The sequence below is a fragment of the Balaenoptera ricei genome, chromosome 2, assembly GCF_028023285.1.
Source record: "Balaenoptera ricei isolate mBalRic1 chromosome 2, mBalRic1.hap2, whole genome shotgun sequence".
Taxonomy (NCBI): domain Eukaryota; kingdom Metazoa; phylum Chordata; class Mammalia; order Artiodactyla; family Balaenopteridae; genus Balaenoptera; species Balaenoptera ricei.
In genome coordinates this window covers 60,281,607-60,295,629 of record NC_082640.1, presented here as the reverse complement: position 1 = coordinate 60,295,629, position 14,023 = coordinate 60,281,607, and the positions used below count along the sequence as shown (strand labels likewise).

The 14,023-nt window shown below is 41.1% G+C and overlaps 1 protein-coding gene across 3 annotated transcripts in view; it reads left to right on the top strand.

The window, feature by feature from the left end:
- The window catches only part of SCAPER (S-phase cyclin A associated protein in the ER), a 485,805-nt gene that overhangs the window by 441,831 nt on the left and 29,951 nt on the right, over positions 1-14,023 (top strand). For all 3 annotated transcript variants that reach the window (XM_059912693.1, XM_059912690.1, XM_059912691.1), the window contains 2 exons: positions 6,735-6,972; positions 12,411-12,560. In XM_059912693.1, the coding sequence (XP_059768676.1) occupies positions 6,735-6,972; positions 12,411-12,560 (388 nt within the window). The remainder of the gene's footprint in view (positions 1-6,734; positions 6,973-12,410; positions 12,561-14,023) is intronic.

Sequence of the window (14,023 nt, the reverse complement as noted above, 5' to 3'; positions counted from 1 at the left end):
AAAGCAATCTATAAATCTATACATTCCTTGCACTCCCTATCTAAATCCCAAAGGCTTTTTTTTTTTTTGCAGAAATAGTAGATCCCATCTTAAAATTCATATGGAATCTCAAGGGACCCCAAATAACCAAAACAATCTTGAAAGAGAAGAACAAAGGGGGAGGACTCACACTTCTGATTTCAAAATTTACTACAAAGCTACAGTAATCAAAACAGTGTGGTATTGGCATAAAGACAGACATATATAACAGTGGAATAGAATAGAGAGCACAGACTTAAACTCTTGTATTTATAGTCAAATGATTTTTGACGGGGGTGGCAAGACCATTGAATGGGAAAGGACAGTCTCTTCAACAAATGGTGCTGGAGAAACTGGATATCAATAAGCAAAAGAATGAAGCTGGACACTTATCTAACACTATAACTTAAGATGGATCAGAGACGTAAATGTAAGACCTAAAACAATTAAACTCCTAGAAGAAAACAGGGCAAAAGCTTCCTGACATTGGATTTAGCAATGATTTATTTGGATGTGACACCAGAGGCACAGGCAATAAAAGAAAAAGTAGACAAATGGGACTGCATGAAAATTTTTTTGATTTGTGCATCAAAATATAATATCAACAGAGTAAAGAAACAACCCAGAGAATGGGAGATAATATTTGCAAGTCATATATCTGATAAGGGGTTAATATCCAGGAACTATGGAAAACTCCTAAAACTCAACAACAAAATAACCCAATTTAAAAATGGGCAAAGGACTTGAATTCCAAAGAAGAAATACAAATTGGTCAATAAGCACATGAAAAGATGCTCAATGTCATTGATAGGGAAATGCAAATCAAAACTACAATGAGATAGCACCTCACACCCATTAGGATGGCTACTATTAAAAAAAAAAAAAAGAAAATACCAAGGTTTGGTGAGGATATGGAGAAATTAGAACCCTTGTGCATTGTTAGTGGGAATGTAAAATGGTATAGCTGCTGTGGAAAATGTTATGGCAATTCCTCGAAAAATTAAAAATAGAATTATCATATGATTGAGAAATTCTACTTCTGGATATATATCCAAAAGAATTGAAAACAGGGTTTTGAAGACATGTTTATACACCCATGTTCATGACAGCATTATTCACAGTAGCTAAAACAGAAGCAACCCAAGTGTCCATCAGTGGATGATGGATAAACAAAATGTGGTATACTGGGCTTCCCTGGCGGCGCAGTGGTTGAGAGTCTGCCTGCCAATGCAGGGGACACGCGTTCGGGCCCTGGTCTGGGAAGATCCCACATGCCGCGGAGCGGCTGGGCCCGTGAGCCACAACTACTGAGCCTGCGCGTCTGGAGCCTGTGCTCCACAACAAGAGAGGCCGCGACAGTATGAGGCCCGCGCACCGCGATGAAGAGTGGCCCCCACTTGCCACAACTGGAGAAAGCCCACGCACAGAAACGAAGACCCAGCACAGCCAAAAAAATAAAAATAAATAAATAAATAAATAAAATTAAAAAAAAAAAATTAAAAAAAAAAATGTGGTATACACATATAATGGAATATTATTCAGCCTTGAAAAGGAAGGAAGTTCTGCCATATGCTACAACATGAGTGAAACTAGAGGACATTATGCTAAGTGAGATAAGCCAGTCACAAAAAGACAAATACTATATGATGATTCCACTTATATGACATACTTAGAGTAATCAGAATCATGGAGACAGAAAGTAGAATAGTGGTTGCCAGGGGGAGGAAGGTATAGGAAGTTATTGTTTAATGAGTATAGAGTTTCAGTTTTACATGATGAAAGAGTTATGGAGATGGTTGGTAGTGATGGTTGTACAACATTATGAACGAATTTAATACCATTGAATTATAAACTTAAAAATGGGTAAGATGGTAAATTTTATGTGTATTTTACCACAATAAAAAAAATTAGGGGTGGGGGGAGATAATGCCCTGCCAAAGATATCTGTATCCTAATCCTCAGAACCTATAAATGTGTTACCTAACATGGCAAAAGGAATTTTGCAGAAATGGTTAAGGATCTTGAGATGGAGAGAGTAGCCTGGATTATCCAGGTGGGCCCAATGTAATCTCAAAGGGAAGCAGGAAAGTCAGTGTTAGAGAGGGATTTGAAGGTGCTATGCTGCTGGCTTTGAAGATGGAAGAAGGGGCCAGGAGCCAAGGAGCAACCATACTCTAGAAGTTGTAAAAGGCAAGGAAATAAATTCTCCCCTTCAGCCTCCAGAAGGAACACAGCTCTGGTAACACCTTGATTTTAGCTTAGTGAGACATTTTGGATTTCTGACCCCCAGAACTTTAAGAGAATAAATTTGTGTTGTTTTGAACAACTAGCTTGTGATCATTTATTCCAGCAGCAATAGGAAACTGATGCACACGCCTGCCACTATTAGACTGTAACCTTCTATAGGACAGGGGTCTGGTCTTCCTTGATTTTGTAATACATCACAGGTCACTGTTGCTGGAGCACAGGTACTTTGGCTTTTTAAATAGAGAATATATGACAGATAATCATGTCCCTTTTGCTCACCACAAAGCCTGATAAATGATGATACTACTAGATGCAGGTCAGCTTTCTAAGAATGTCCCAGTACATAAGAGCCCACAGCTGGAATAACTCTTTAAGAAATAATTCACTTCTCCTTGAACAGTGAAGTTCACATTCATCATTGGGAGAGACAGTGACTTAACTCCGTCCACTCCCAGCACTATGCAGACCTTTGGGTGGAGTGTTCTGGATTCAGAGGCTAAAATGGGAGGTTCTGATAAGATGCCTCCGGGATTCCAGATCTAAAGGAGGGAACAAAGCCAAAATCCAAGAAACTAGGAGAGCAATCTAGAAGATACCGGCACTGAAGGGGATCAGGGTGGATGTTACCAAATCAGAAATCTGCGACCAGGGATACAAGAGCAAACAAGCCAGGAACAAATGGGGAAAGGGGGTTATAGTGTCTGCGACTGTCACAGCTGCTTTTTTGGGCCAAATAAGGCCTGTTACGTAAGTGGTTTAAAATACCAAAGATGTAACAGATGGCAGTTGATTCATGCCCACACAAATTACTGCGTTTTTTGTTTTTTTTTTTTGCCCAGCTATACTCTCCTTTAAGCAAAGTAGGGTTTTCAAGAGCTGTGCAGGTGTATTGATGGCCCAGTTATAGTTTTGCCTGATTGAATCTTGCGATTAATGAACAGAAATGAATATACCACTAAGATCTCTAATCCTAGAGACCAAACAAAAACACTTTAAAATCCAGTAAAATTGAGATCTTAGAGTGTAATATACAAAATTTCAGATCTGATTTTTCATATCTTCAATGTGTTTTTAAAAGAAAACTTTATGGGCTTCCCTGGTGGTGCGGTGGTTAAGAATCCACCTGCCAATGCAGGGGACACGGGTTTGAGCCCTGGTCTGGGGAGATCCCACATGCCGCGGAGCAACTAAGCCTGTGCGCCACAACTACTGAGCCTGCGCTCTAGAGCCCATGAACCACAGCTACTGAGCCCGCGTGCCACAACTACTGAAGCCCGCGCGCCTAGAGCCCATGCTCTGCAACAAGAAGCCACCACAATGAGAAGCCCATGCGCCGCAACAAAGGGTAGCCCCCGCTCGCCACAACTAGAGAAAGCCCACACGCACAGCAACAAAGACCCAACGCAGCCAAAAATAAATAAATAAATAAATTTATTTAAAAAAAGAAAAAGAAAACTTTATAACCTGTGCCTGATATGAATAAGGCCTTTTACTTTTTTATTATAAACATTTAGGCTTAAAGTGATTATAGCTGACATTTAAGACCAACAGGAGCCAGTGGCCTGTTCAAGGACAAATTATCCGTATTTCAGACTAAATCAAAAGTAAACATTTTCTAAAGTCCCTTCAGGTCTACATTAGTCATGTGGAAGCCAAATGCAGCAGACAAGCTCTCTCCCCTCCCCTCTGCCCTGTATATTCTGTAGGCTCACTTTAAAATTAATTGTCTTTTCCACAAAGCAATATTAATATACATTTTGAACCATTTCCACATCTGAGTTCTTGAATGCTAATTTAACTGATTTTTCTGAATCAACATTTTTATTTCATCAGAAGAATATTGCAAAAGATCCTGAGTTATGTTATTTTATAGTTTAGTATTTTCCTAAGTAGGGTGGGGTGGAGAGAAGAGAAACTATTCTGATGATCTTCACTTGCTGGGTTTTTTTTTATTTATTCTTTTAAAGAAGTAATAGCAGTGAATTCATGTCATTTCATAAATGCTTGCAAAGATTAACTGTTACAAAGTGTTCTAAATAATAAAGCTATATTCCTGAATATCTGCATTTGAATATGCTAATAATCAGTTTAAAAGCAACACAGGCAGTAAAGGGGAGGTCACCATTCTGAATCACAAAGAAGAAAAAATGTTGTCACCAGCAGTGATGTCACTCATCCCCAAGGTTCTGAAAGCCTATTAGAAATTAGCTTTAGGGAGAAATGTCTTCTGACTTGTCATTGGTTCTAAAAGGCAGTCATTGTTAAACAAACACAGACCCCTTTTTGGAATCTACATAATAAACTCAGACACATTAATCTCTACTCACGTCTTTAGTCAGGGTCTGACCCCTAACTCTCATGGCTATAATGGAAGGAAGGAAGGAAGGGCGAACTGAACTGACATTAGCTAACAGTTTGTGTAAAGGTTCAGATGTGCCTATAAGCAAATAAATATAATTTCTTAACTTTTGTTTTTACTGAGTCCCATAAGACAGAAAGTGTCTCTTCGTGATGATCAGGATTTCATTACAACCTCTGTGTACTTTGTTTAACAGTGTTCAGTTAACCCCGAGATTTGATTTAAGAAAAGGCATGGAGACAAAAGAAGAGGTCACCTCCTGTTTGGCCTGGATGTTTTGGTCTTTGGACAAAACCCTGCCTTTAAAGAGTCAAAAGTTCTTGGTAGTACCCCTGCCTTTGCCACTGACAAATGTTTATGACCTAAAACATCTCACTGAATCTCTGAGGGTTTCGGTTGCGTCATGTGTGAAGTGAGGAGAACAATACCTTCTCTACCAACTATGAAGAACTACAAATGAGGCGGGGTAGATGTGAATGTACTTAGCAGGTCCTGCCATGCAAATGAGATGATAGTATTTCATAAGACCTGCTTTCTTGAGAAGAGAACAAGTGTCATCCCACGTTCTTAGACTATCAGAAATAGTGCACATTCAGGAAATAAATGCTTACCGTGGTTATGAATAAAACTATACTTTGATGAAACTAACTAATTAGAATGAATAATATAATCCCTTAAAAAAGTTATAGATTAGAAAACGAGACAAGATACTAGAAACTTGCCAGCCAGCACTTGCGAATTCATATTTACTTAGTGGCATCTCTTCAGTGCTTCTGGGCAAGTTTATGAGATAAGCATAGATCTTTAATGCCTCTCTCCCATTCTAGATTCCAACTGAAAGGAACAATAACAACAACAGAAAAAGGAATGGGAGGGACCTATATTAGTGTTAAAAATAGGGAAGGGCATCATCCTGTGGCAGAAACATAAAGACACTTCTGCTCAGTTTTGTGCAGATCATACCAGGTTAAAGGGAGACACCGAGCAGGGACTTGTAACTTCCCTTCCTGAGAAAAAGCTGTGTCCCATGAAGGAAGGTGACTGACCCACTTGGAACAGCCCAGAGACCTGAGGATTTGTGCAGTGGTTAGAACAAATAGCTGCAGCAGCTACAGACCTTACATTTCAGATTCAAACCTGTGGAGAAAAAGTGAGGGCTTCTTTCCAGGCATGTCAGCACAAGAATCTCCCTCCATGTTCCCCTTACCTTAGGCCTACATACCCTTGAGCCAGAGTGAATAGGAATGGGGCCCCACCTGAAACATGTTGGCTGTGGGAAGGGGAGAGAAACCTGGGTATGGTTTCTAGGGGCAAAAAGGGTGAATGAATGCTTAGCAGCCACATTTACTAAAATTGTAGGCTCTTGATCGCTAGATGCTTCACGTATACCTGAGTTCCAGAGTGAGGTGGATTTAGCAAACCCTTCCTTTCCTATTGATTTGAGGAATTCATTTGCCACTGCCATTGCTTCTTGCTCATCCATACTGCCTGCCACAATTGCTAAGCTAACTTCAAGGTGATTTGTACAAAGCTAATCCAGCACTAGCTTGTTCTTGGGAGTCTGGCCCCTACAACCTGTCCTGCCAATACTCCTTGATGATGGAACTGTGCCTTCAAAAGCGGTTGAAGTGTCTCCCTGTCACGGTGTACCAACACACTCCTGGGTTTTTGAGGCCTCGTGCTTTCCCGGTAACCGCCTCCCCTGAGAAGATTCCCTTGTGTATCCAGAAAGGAAGCCATGGTGTTTTGATTTCTGAGTCCCAACAGCTCTCATGGACTCTGTCCAGTTCCACCAGGCCTGGAATCGAAACAAAGTGGAGCTATCTAGGCTGCAAAGGGTGGTAGCAGCCTCAGCCTGGCTGCAGAGTACTCAGTTGCCGCTGCTGCAGCAGCCCGGCCTCCCAGCCGGAGAAGAGGGGAGAAAAGGGCAGGCCGCAGTGCACTTGGTGGGGGAAGGGCTGCATTTACTCCTTGAGGTTTCTTGTTACCTTACTACACCACTCACATGGTTTGCTTTTAACGGTCTGCTTGTCATGTTCCATTTGACCTATAAAAATGCTAACATCCTTTAAGTAGATTTCTCTTAAAAAGTTGAATGTTTCTTTATCAGGTCACACAGCATATTTGACAATAATCGCCAAGATCCCACAGGACTGACAGCTGCTCTTCAGGCCACAGACCTGGCTGGAGTTCTGCATATGCTCTACTGTGTCCTCTTCCATGGCACAATCTCGGACCCCGGCACTTCTAGTCCCAAGGAGAGTTACGCTCAGAACACAGTCCAAGTGGCCATTCAGAGTTTACGTTTCTTCAACAGCTTTGCAGCTCTTGATCTGCCTGCTTTTCAGGTACCAGGAATTGGTTAACCAGCCAAGAGTTAATAATTTTGTATAGATATGATGAGAGGTTCTTCTCCTGGATTGGGGCATAAGGAATAAGCTACAATACAGGGAATAATAATACATACTATTTATTAAGCTACTGTATTCTAGGAACTGGATTAGGTGCTTTGCATATGCTTTCTTATTTAGTCTCATGACTACCCTACAAAATATTATTATACCCATTTTACAGGTGGAAAAGCTGGCAGTTAAGTAATTTCCCAGGGTTACACATGGCTGAGCCAGGACTGGTACCCATGGCCCCAAGCCTATGCCATTCTGCTACTTATAAATCTTCTGTCTTGATTTCTTTAGAAAAGACATTACCATACCATAAACATTTAAATATTAAGGAAAGTAATGGTTTCTTATATAAACACAACCAAAATTAGGTAAATTGTTTTGATTGATATGACTGTCTATGAATGATTTAACTGACTTGTATCCAACGTAAAGTGCATGTGTAGTTAAATGTGCAAACCCCTATAAATATTAAGTTTTTATAGCTAAAGAAAAATTGCTTTATGTTATAACACCAGACTGTCAGCTTAGAAACAGATTGTTTTTCATATAGGAAATTTAATTTTCAAAAACACTGAACCTTTGGAACAGAGCAAGCCCCAAGGAGTAGACTTTCTCTTTCAGTTTATTAACTGTCAAGTGATTTCATTAAAAAAGGAACAAACTTGGCAGATAATGAACCCATAATTTAGGTGAATTGCTTTGCTCAAAGGGAAAAAGGTTATAGAGATACAAATGTATGAAAATTGTGGTCTTTGGCCATCGCAAGATGGAAGAAACACCTCTGTTTTGTAGCTGGTGACAAATGTGCAGTTCTTGTCTTCCTGTCATTCTCTTCACAACTGGAAATTAGTAAGTCGTATCATTGGATTAAATATCTTTCAACTCTGTAGAGTCAGTTTATCCATCATAAGAACAGAAATTTCTTCCTTAGGGTTAATGCTTTTCAGTTTTCAGAGCACTTGAACTAGCCTTAGGCGGTAGCTACACAGTCTGTAAAGTTCTGAGAGTTTACAGCCACACCTAGAACAAGAGGTTACCTGCTCCAGAGAATGCCAATGGTTCTTGCCTCTGGGTTGAACGTAACATTTGTGTTTTATGAAGACCCAACCCCATTGTGTTCTGTCTGGAAACAGCTTAGAAATCAAGATATGCTAATTTTATGCCCTCAGAATATGGAGACCAGCAGGCTACCCATCAGCTAGGTCCAACTAGAGTGATTTCTTCTGTTACCAGGGATTATGAAAAGCAAATACCTAAAAATGTTCCCGAGCTTCTGGTTTATGGGTCTTCTGACCAGGATTTATACTGCTTCAGGGGTCGCCACATCATACACAAGCATTTACATTAAGTCAGCCATTCATTCCATCAGTCACTCTGAGTGTCAGGGAGCCCCAGGTCCCTGCCCTACCCCCAGCCCTCCATGAACTCACAGCCTGTGCAGCCTTACTCAAAAGAACCACTGAACTCCAACCAGCCCTGCTCCCTCATGACCTTTAGGCACAATGGCCAATAATGTTAGAAAATTCAAAAATCTATTTCTGGAGCCCTTCATGCCCAACTATGATGAAACCACGATTTCTCCTCTGCAGCTCCTTGCTGTATCGAGCCCAGAATATATTCCCTACCTGAGCCTCTTTTGCCACAACCCCAGGAGAAACGCCAAGGTGACTCGAGAGTTCGAGCCATTCTTAGAGTGAGAGGCCCACCTCCCCAGGGGAATGTCCTTTTGCGGCTGGTTCCTAACACTTCTTTTGCTTCTTTCTTCTCTGTCCTTCCTGTTACTCTGTATTTCTCTTAATTCTTTCCTGCTTTTTCTTCTTTTCCTGTTCTCTGTTCTGACTCTCCTGTCTTATTTTAGTCAATTTTGCCATCACTGCTTCTCATCCTCTCCCCAGACATTGTTCCCAGGTATCTTTTTCCCCTTAACCAGTGCATGGGTCAGGAAAGCCTTCAGGGACCTTCCTCCTGGCTGCCATCCTTTTGGTGCCCAAAGTCGAGCACATGTTTTTCTCTTATGCTTCATCAGTGTGTGCAGGGACCCAGATACCTAGAATTTCTAGCATCAGGTCCTTTAATACACCTACCAATGATTACCTTACTGTTCCAGTTACTTTTATACATTTGAAAAACAAACAAACTTAGTGGGGTAAACAACAACCGTTATGATCACAGATTCTGTGGATCTAGAATTCAGGCAGGGCTTTTCACAGTGGAGGTAGCTTGTCACTACTCCACGATGTAGGGCTTCAGCTGAGGGGCTCGAATGACTGGGGTTGCGGGGTATGGAGAAGAGGGGCAAATTGACTCAAATATCTGGGAGCTCAAATTATCTGGAGGCTCCTTCACTTTCATGTTTTATGCCTGGGATTGATTACTCAAAGACTAGGTTCATCAAGGACTATTGGCCAGAGACTCTACATATGGCTTCTCTATGTGACTTGGGCTTCTCAAAACATCGTGGTGTCTGGGTTCTCAGTAGGAGTTTCCTGAGAGGAAGCTTCTGGAAAACAACTGCTCCAAGAGAACCAACGGAAGCTGCATGGCTTTTTAATGACCTGGCCTCAGAAGTCATATCGTTACATGTCAGCCATCCTCTATTGGTTAAATCAGTCATAAGCCTTCCAGATTCAAGAGGAGAAGACATAGGCCCCATCTCTCAGTGGGAGGACTGTCAAAGATTTATAGTCATTTTTTTTAACTAACCACTGCACTCTGTTGAGCAAGCTAAAGCAAAGCATCTGACCACATAGACATCATTGATGTAGATAGACATCTGATCAAGCATGCAATGCTCAAGTAAATAGCATACAAATACACAATATTTGCATTGTAAAGCAATGGGTGAGTTTAGGAGAAAAGTATTATTTTTATGATAGGTATGGTCAGAGAAACTCATATTCTAGTTTATTAAAACTACTTGTCAAAAGTGAGATTTCAGGAACTATGTTTATAAAGCACAGGAAAAGAGATTTTAGGTACAGTATGGGTCTGAGCTCAGAAAAAATCTGGGAAACAATTTATGAATTGCCTGAGAGGATTGAAGGAACTGAAGAAGAAAATTGAAATGAGATAAATGGTCTGACCCTCTGAAGAGTTAGACAAGACAGTGTAAGACATGTTGATGGTTTGAGTCCCAGTGCATCACAAGAATGCATCTCGGGGCTTCCCTGGTGGCGCAGTGGTTGAGAATCTGCCTGCCAATTCAGGGGACACGGGTTTGAGCCCTGGTCTGGGAAGATCCCACATGCCACAGAGCGACTAGGCCCGTGAGCCACAATTGCTGAGCCTGCACGTCTGGAGCCTGTGCTCCGCAACAGGAGAGGCCACGATAGTGAGAGGCCCGCGCACCGCAATGAAGAGTGGCCCCCACTTGCTGCAACTAGAGAAAGCCCTCGCGCAGAAACGAAGACCCAACACAGCCATAAATAAATAAATAAATAAATAAAATTTTTAAAAAAAGAATGCATCTCTGTAGAGCTGTTATGGAGAAGCATCCTCATCAAGACCTCTGGGTCTAGAGTCAGACTGACCTGACTTTGAGCCATCATACTACCAAGTTGTATGACCTTAGACAAGTCATTTGAATCCTTAAGACTGAGTTTCTCATTTGTAAAATAGAGATTAAAAACACTTACCTCACAAGTCTGAGGTTTAAATGAGATTACATAAAGGCACTGTGCTAGCTAGCACATAGTAGGCCCTCAGGAAATGTGGACTGACTCATATTCTGAAGGTGAAGAATTTACCCAAACCATCTTGCAGATGTTGAATCAAAAGGTTAGGTTTCGAATGCAGCATTCCCAGTGCTTCTGCACCCTTCTTTGAAGCCATAAACCTACGTGATTGTTTTGTGTGAGAACTCATCGCATAGTAGTAACAAAAGGTTATCCATTAGAATATTTTCTTAACTGGTTCCATTTCATTATATACTAATAAGGCTGTCAAAATATTTTTCTCCCTTCAGCAAAGAGTCTGATTTCACTCTGAATTCATATTGGCACAGATGGCCTTGAGATCCCGGATATTGTATAGTGCATATACTTTGACAGTTTTTACAATTGAAGGTGGTCTCAAGAAACAAATCAATGTACTGACTTGGCAATTAATTCTGGCCAAAAAGGAAATATAGTTTCCTTGAAAAATTGGTTTAATTTCTATATTCAAACTTACATGCCCCTTGACCTGCTCTTATCAGTGAAGGTTAAACAGAGGGCACTGGGTCACAGCAAGCTGGACACAACTAATTAAATAAGGGCTGAGCTGAGAAGGTGTCACTACTTGATTTAAAGGAGCAGGGCCCTCCTGAAGTCTCTTTGGGGCTTGAAAAACATTTTGTCTCAGTGCAATGAAACGGAGACAGAAGGCACTCTTAAAATTTAGTAGTAATTTTGTTTCAACAATATTTATTAAAAAGACTGTGTTTCCCCGGCTGTTAGGCAGAGTGAATTCATTGAAACTTCCAAGCTGCAACGTATCTGACCTGGTTCAAGCCAGCCAAGACCTCAAATCAAGAGATGAGTTTAAAACACTGCCTTTTCCCACAGGCTGGCAGTGGTGCTTCATTCCAGTGTGGGCTGCGAGTGCATTCTGTGGGCCTCGCCTCTCCCCTTTGCCCTCCTGTCGCTCTGTCTGTTTGACATGTTTATTAAATAGACGCTTCAGGCTGCACAGACAGACTCGGGCTCTCCTCCCGCGTCGCCCACCACCAACAGCCCTTTGACTGTCTCAAGAAAGGATCCCAGAAGCCTCATAGCTGAGGGGGCTTCATGGTTTGTTTTTTGTGGTTTTTTTGGGGGGCGGGGGGAGGTTGTTGGGTTTTTTACATTACTTTGGGAGCTCTAGAGCTATTTGAATAATAACTAATTGTTATTTATATTTCTTTTCTATTTGAACATAAGTAAATAATTAGAATTGTGTTTTTATCCCTGCATACAAGAAAATATTTTCTCCTTCAGAAAAAAAAAAAAAGTATTGAAAGTTAGCTAAATGGTAGATTTACAGGTGAATTTTAGTATTATTATATTTTTCCAAATTTTCTACAGTGAGACTGTGCAATGAGAAAAAAAACACCTCGTTAAAAATGGGATAAATACCCATGCTTTAGGTGAATAGTGTCTTGATCCACATAGTACAGGCATTTGGTCCGCTATGCTTTATTTTCTGTCGGTTTTTTTTTTTTTCCAGTTTAAACATTGCATTTATTATGGTCGTTTATTGGAGCAGGAATCCCTGAACTGAACTGTTAAGCACAGTGCTCTAGAAATTTCATATGCTTTTCTGGCATCATGGCAGAAGGTGCACAGGGCCCAGGCGTGTTCTGTGATTTGCAGCCCTGGCTGTCCCTGGGCTGGGGAGTTCTAACTGCTCCTTGTCTTTGTTAGTCTATTGTAGGGGCAGAGGGCTTGTCCCTTGCATTCCGGCACATCGCCAGCTCCCTACTGGGCCACTGCAGCCACGTCTCCTGTGAAAGCCTCCTTCATGAGGTCATCGTCTGTGTGGGCTACTTCACTGTCAACCACCCAGATAACCAGGTAAGAGGCACAGGAAAAGTTCCTCAGACTGCTTCCCCAGCACTGAGAGTGTGAGGTATTGGAGTGAGAAAAGGCAGGCTAGCCTGCTGGAACCCATCTGTCCTGTGTGGGGCCCTTTAACCAGGCTCCAGGGATATGCCTCTGACTTCTCTCCAAAGAGATTTGATCAGCACTAGACCAGCACTAGGACTTCCTCTTAAAGCTATAAAAATAAGATATTTTTAATAAAATATTCTTCTTAAGCCACACAGAAGCATCTACTCCCTTACCACGTAGATCCTGATGCTTTATTCATATTTTTTTGTTGTTGTTTTAATGAAATAGATTACATCTTTCAACTTGGGTCACTTTGCAAATATTATAGCGTTAGTCTGGTGCTTTATGAAACTGCTCTTGGTCTTTGGCTTCTGCCTAGGTGCTTAAGAGGGTGCCAGATGGTGCTGGAGGGGAGCCTGAGAAGGCAGGGCTTGGGCCTTACCCCCTTGAATCACTCAGAGTAGTTTTGCTTTTAACTGTTTTGATTATTTGGTTTCTGAGCAAGATTTCATTTGTAAGTAGGGTTCTGTTGCTTTAAAAAGTTGGGAAATCTGTGTTACAGATTTTATTTTAAAAATAACAATAATAAAGTACTTTATCTTTTTTTAACTTTTTATTTTATATTAGAGTATAGTTGATAAACAATGTTATGATAGTTTCAGGTGTACAGCAAAGTGTTATACATATACATGTATCTATTCTTTTTCAAATTCTTTTCCCATTTAGGTTGTTATCTTTATTTTTAAAAACAGAGTTATGGCATAACTAACATATCAAATTGTAATTCCTGACTACCTCATTTATCTAAAGCCTCATATTCAGCAACCTTAATTATGTGGATTATAGCTGAGAAAAAGGCCTATGAACAACCCTTAACCCTCACTCTAAGCTTACTAATTTTTATTTTAGGCAACTCTCTAATGAGTGTGCTTACTAGGTTTATTAGCCTGCAGTAAACTAGACCAGGCCGGAAGAAGGGCAGGAGATAGCTGTAGTGCCAGAGCCAAATACAAGGTGAGAACCTACACACTAAGAGCTGAAACTGCCTATCTGATAAGAAGAAAGAGGATAGAAAAACACAAGACAAGACCTCAGAAGTTGTAGCCATCTGGGACTTCCCTGGCTGTCCAGCAGTTAAGACCCTGCGCTTCCGCTGCAGGGGGCGTTGGTTTGATCGCTGGTCAGGGAACTAAGATCCTGCATGCCGCGTGGCACGGCCAAAAAAGAAAAGAAAAAAAAATTGTAGCTGTCTGGTTTCAAAGGGACACTAAGCCCTGTATTTTATTTCCCTGGACGATTGTTGATGCCCCCCGTGTGGACCCTGAGTGAGCATGGAGGCAAAATGTATGTTCTGTGCATTCCCTTTAAGAAGGCTGAGGAATATGAAGTCCATTCTAGAAAGATGTCCATGATTAAAATGTAGAAAA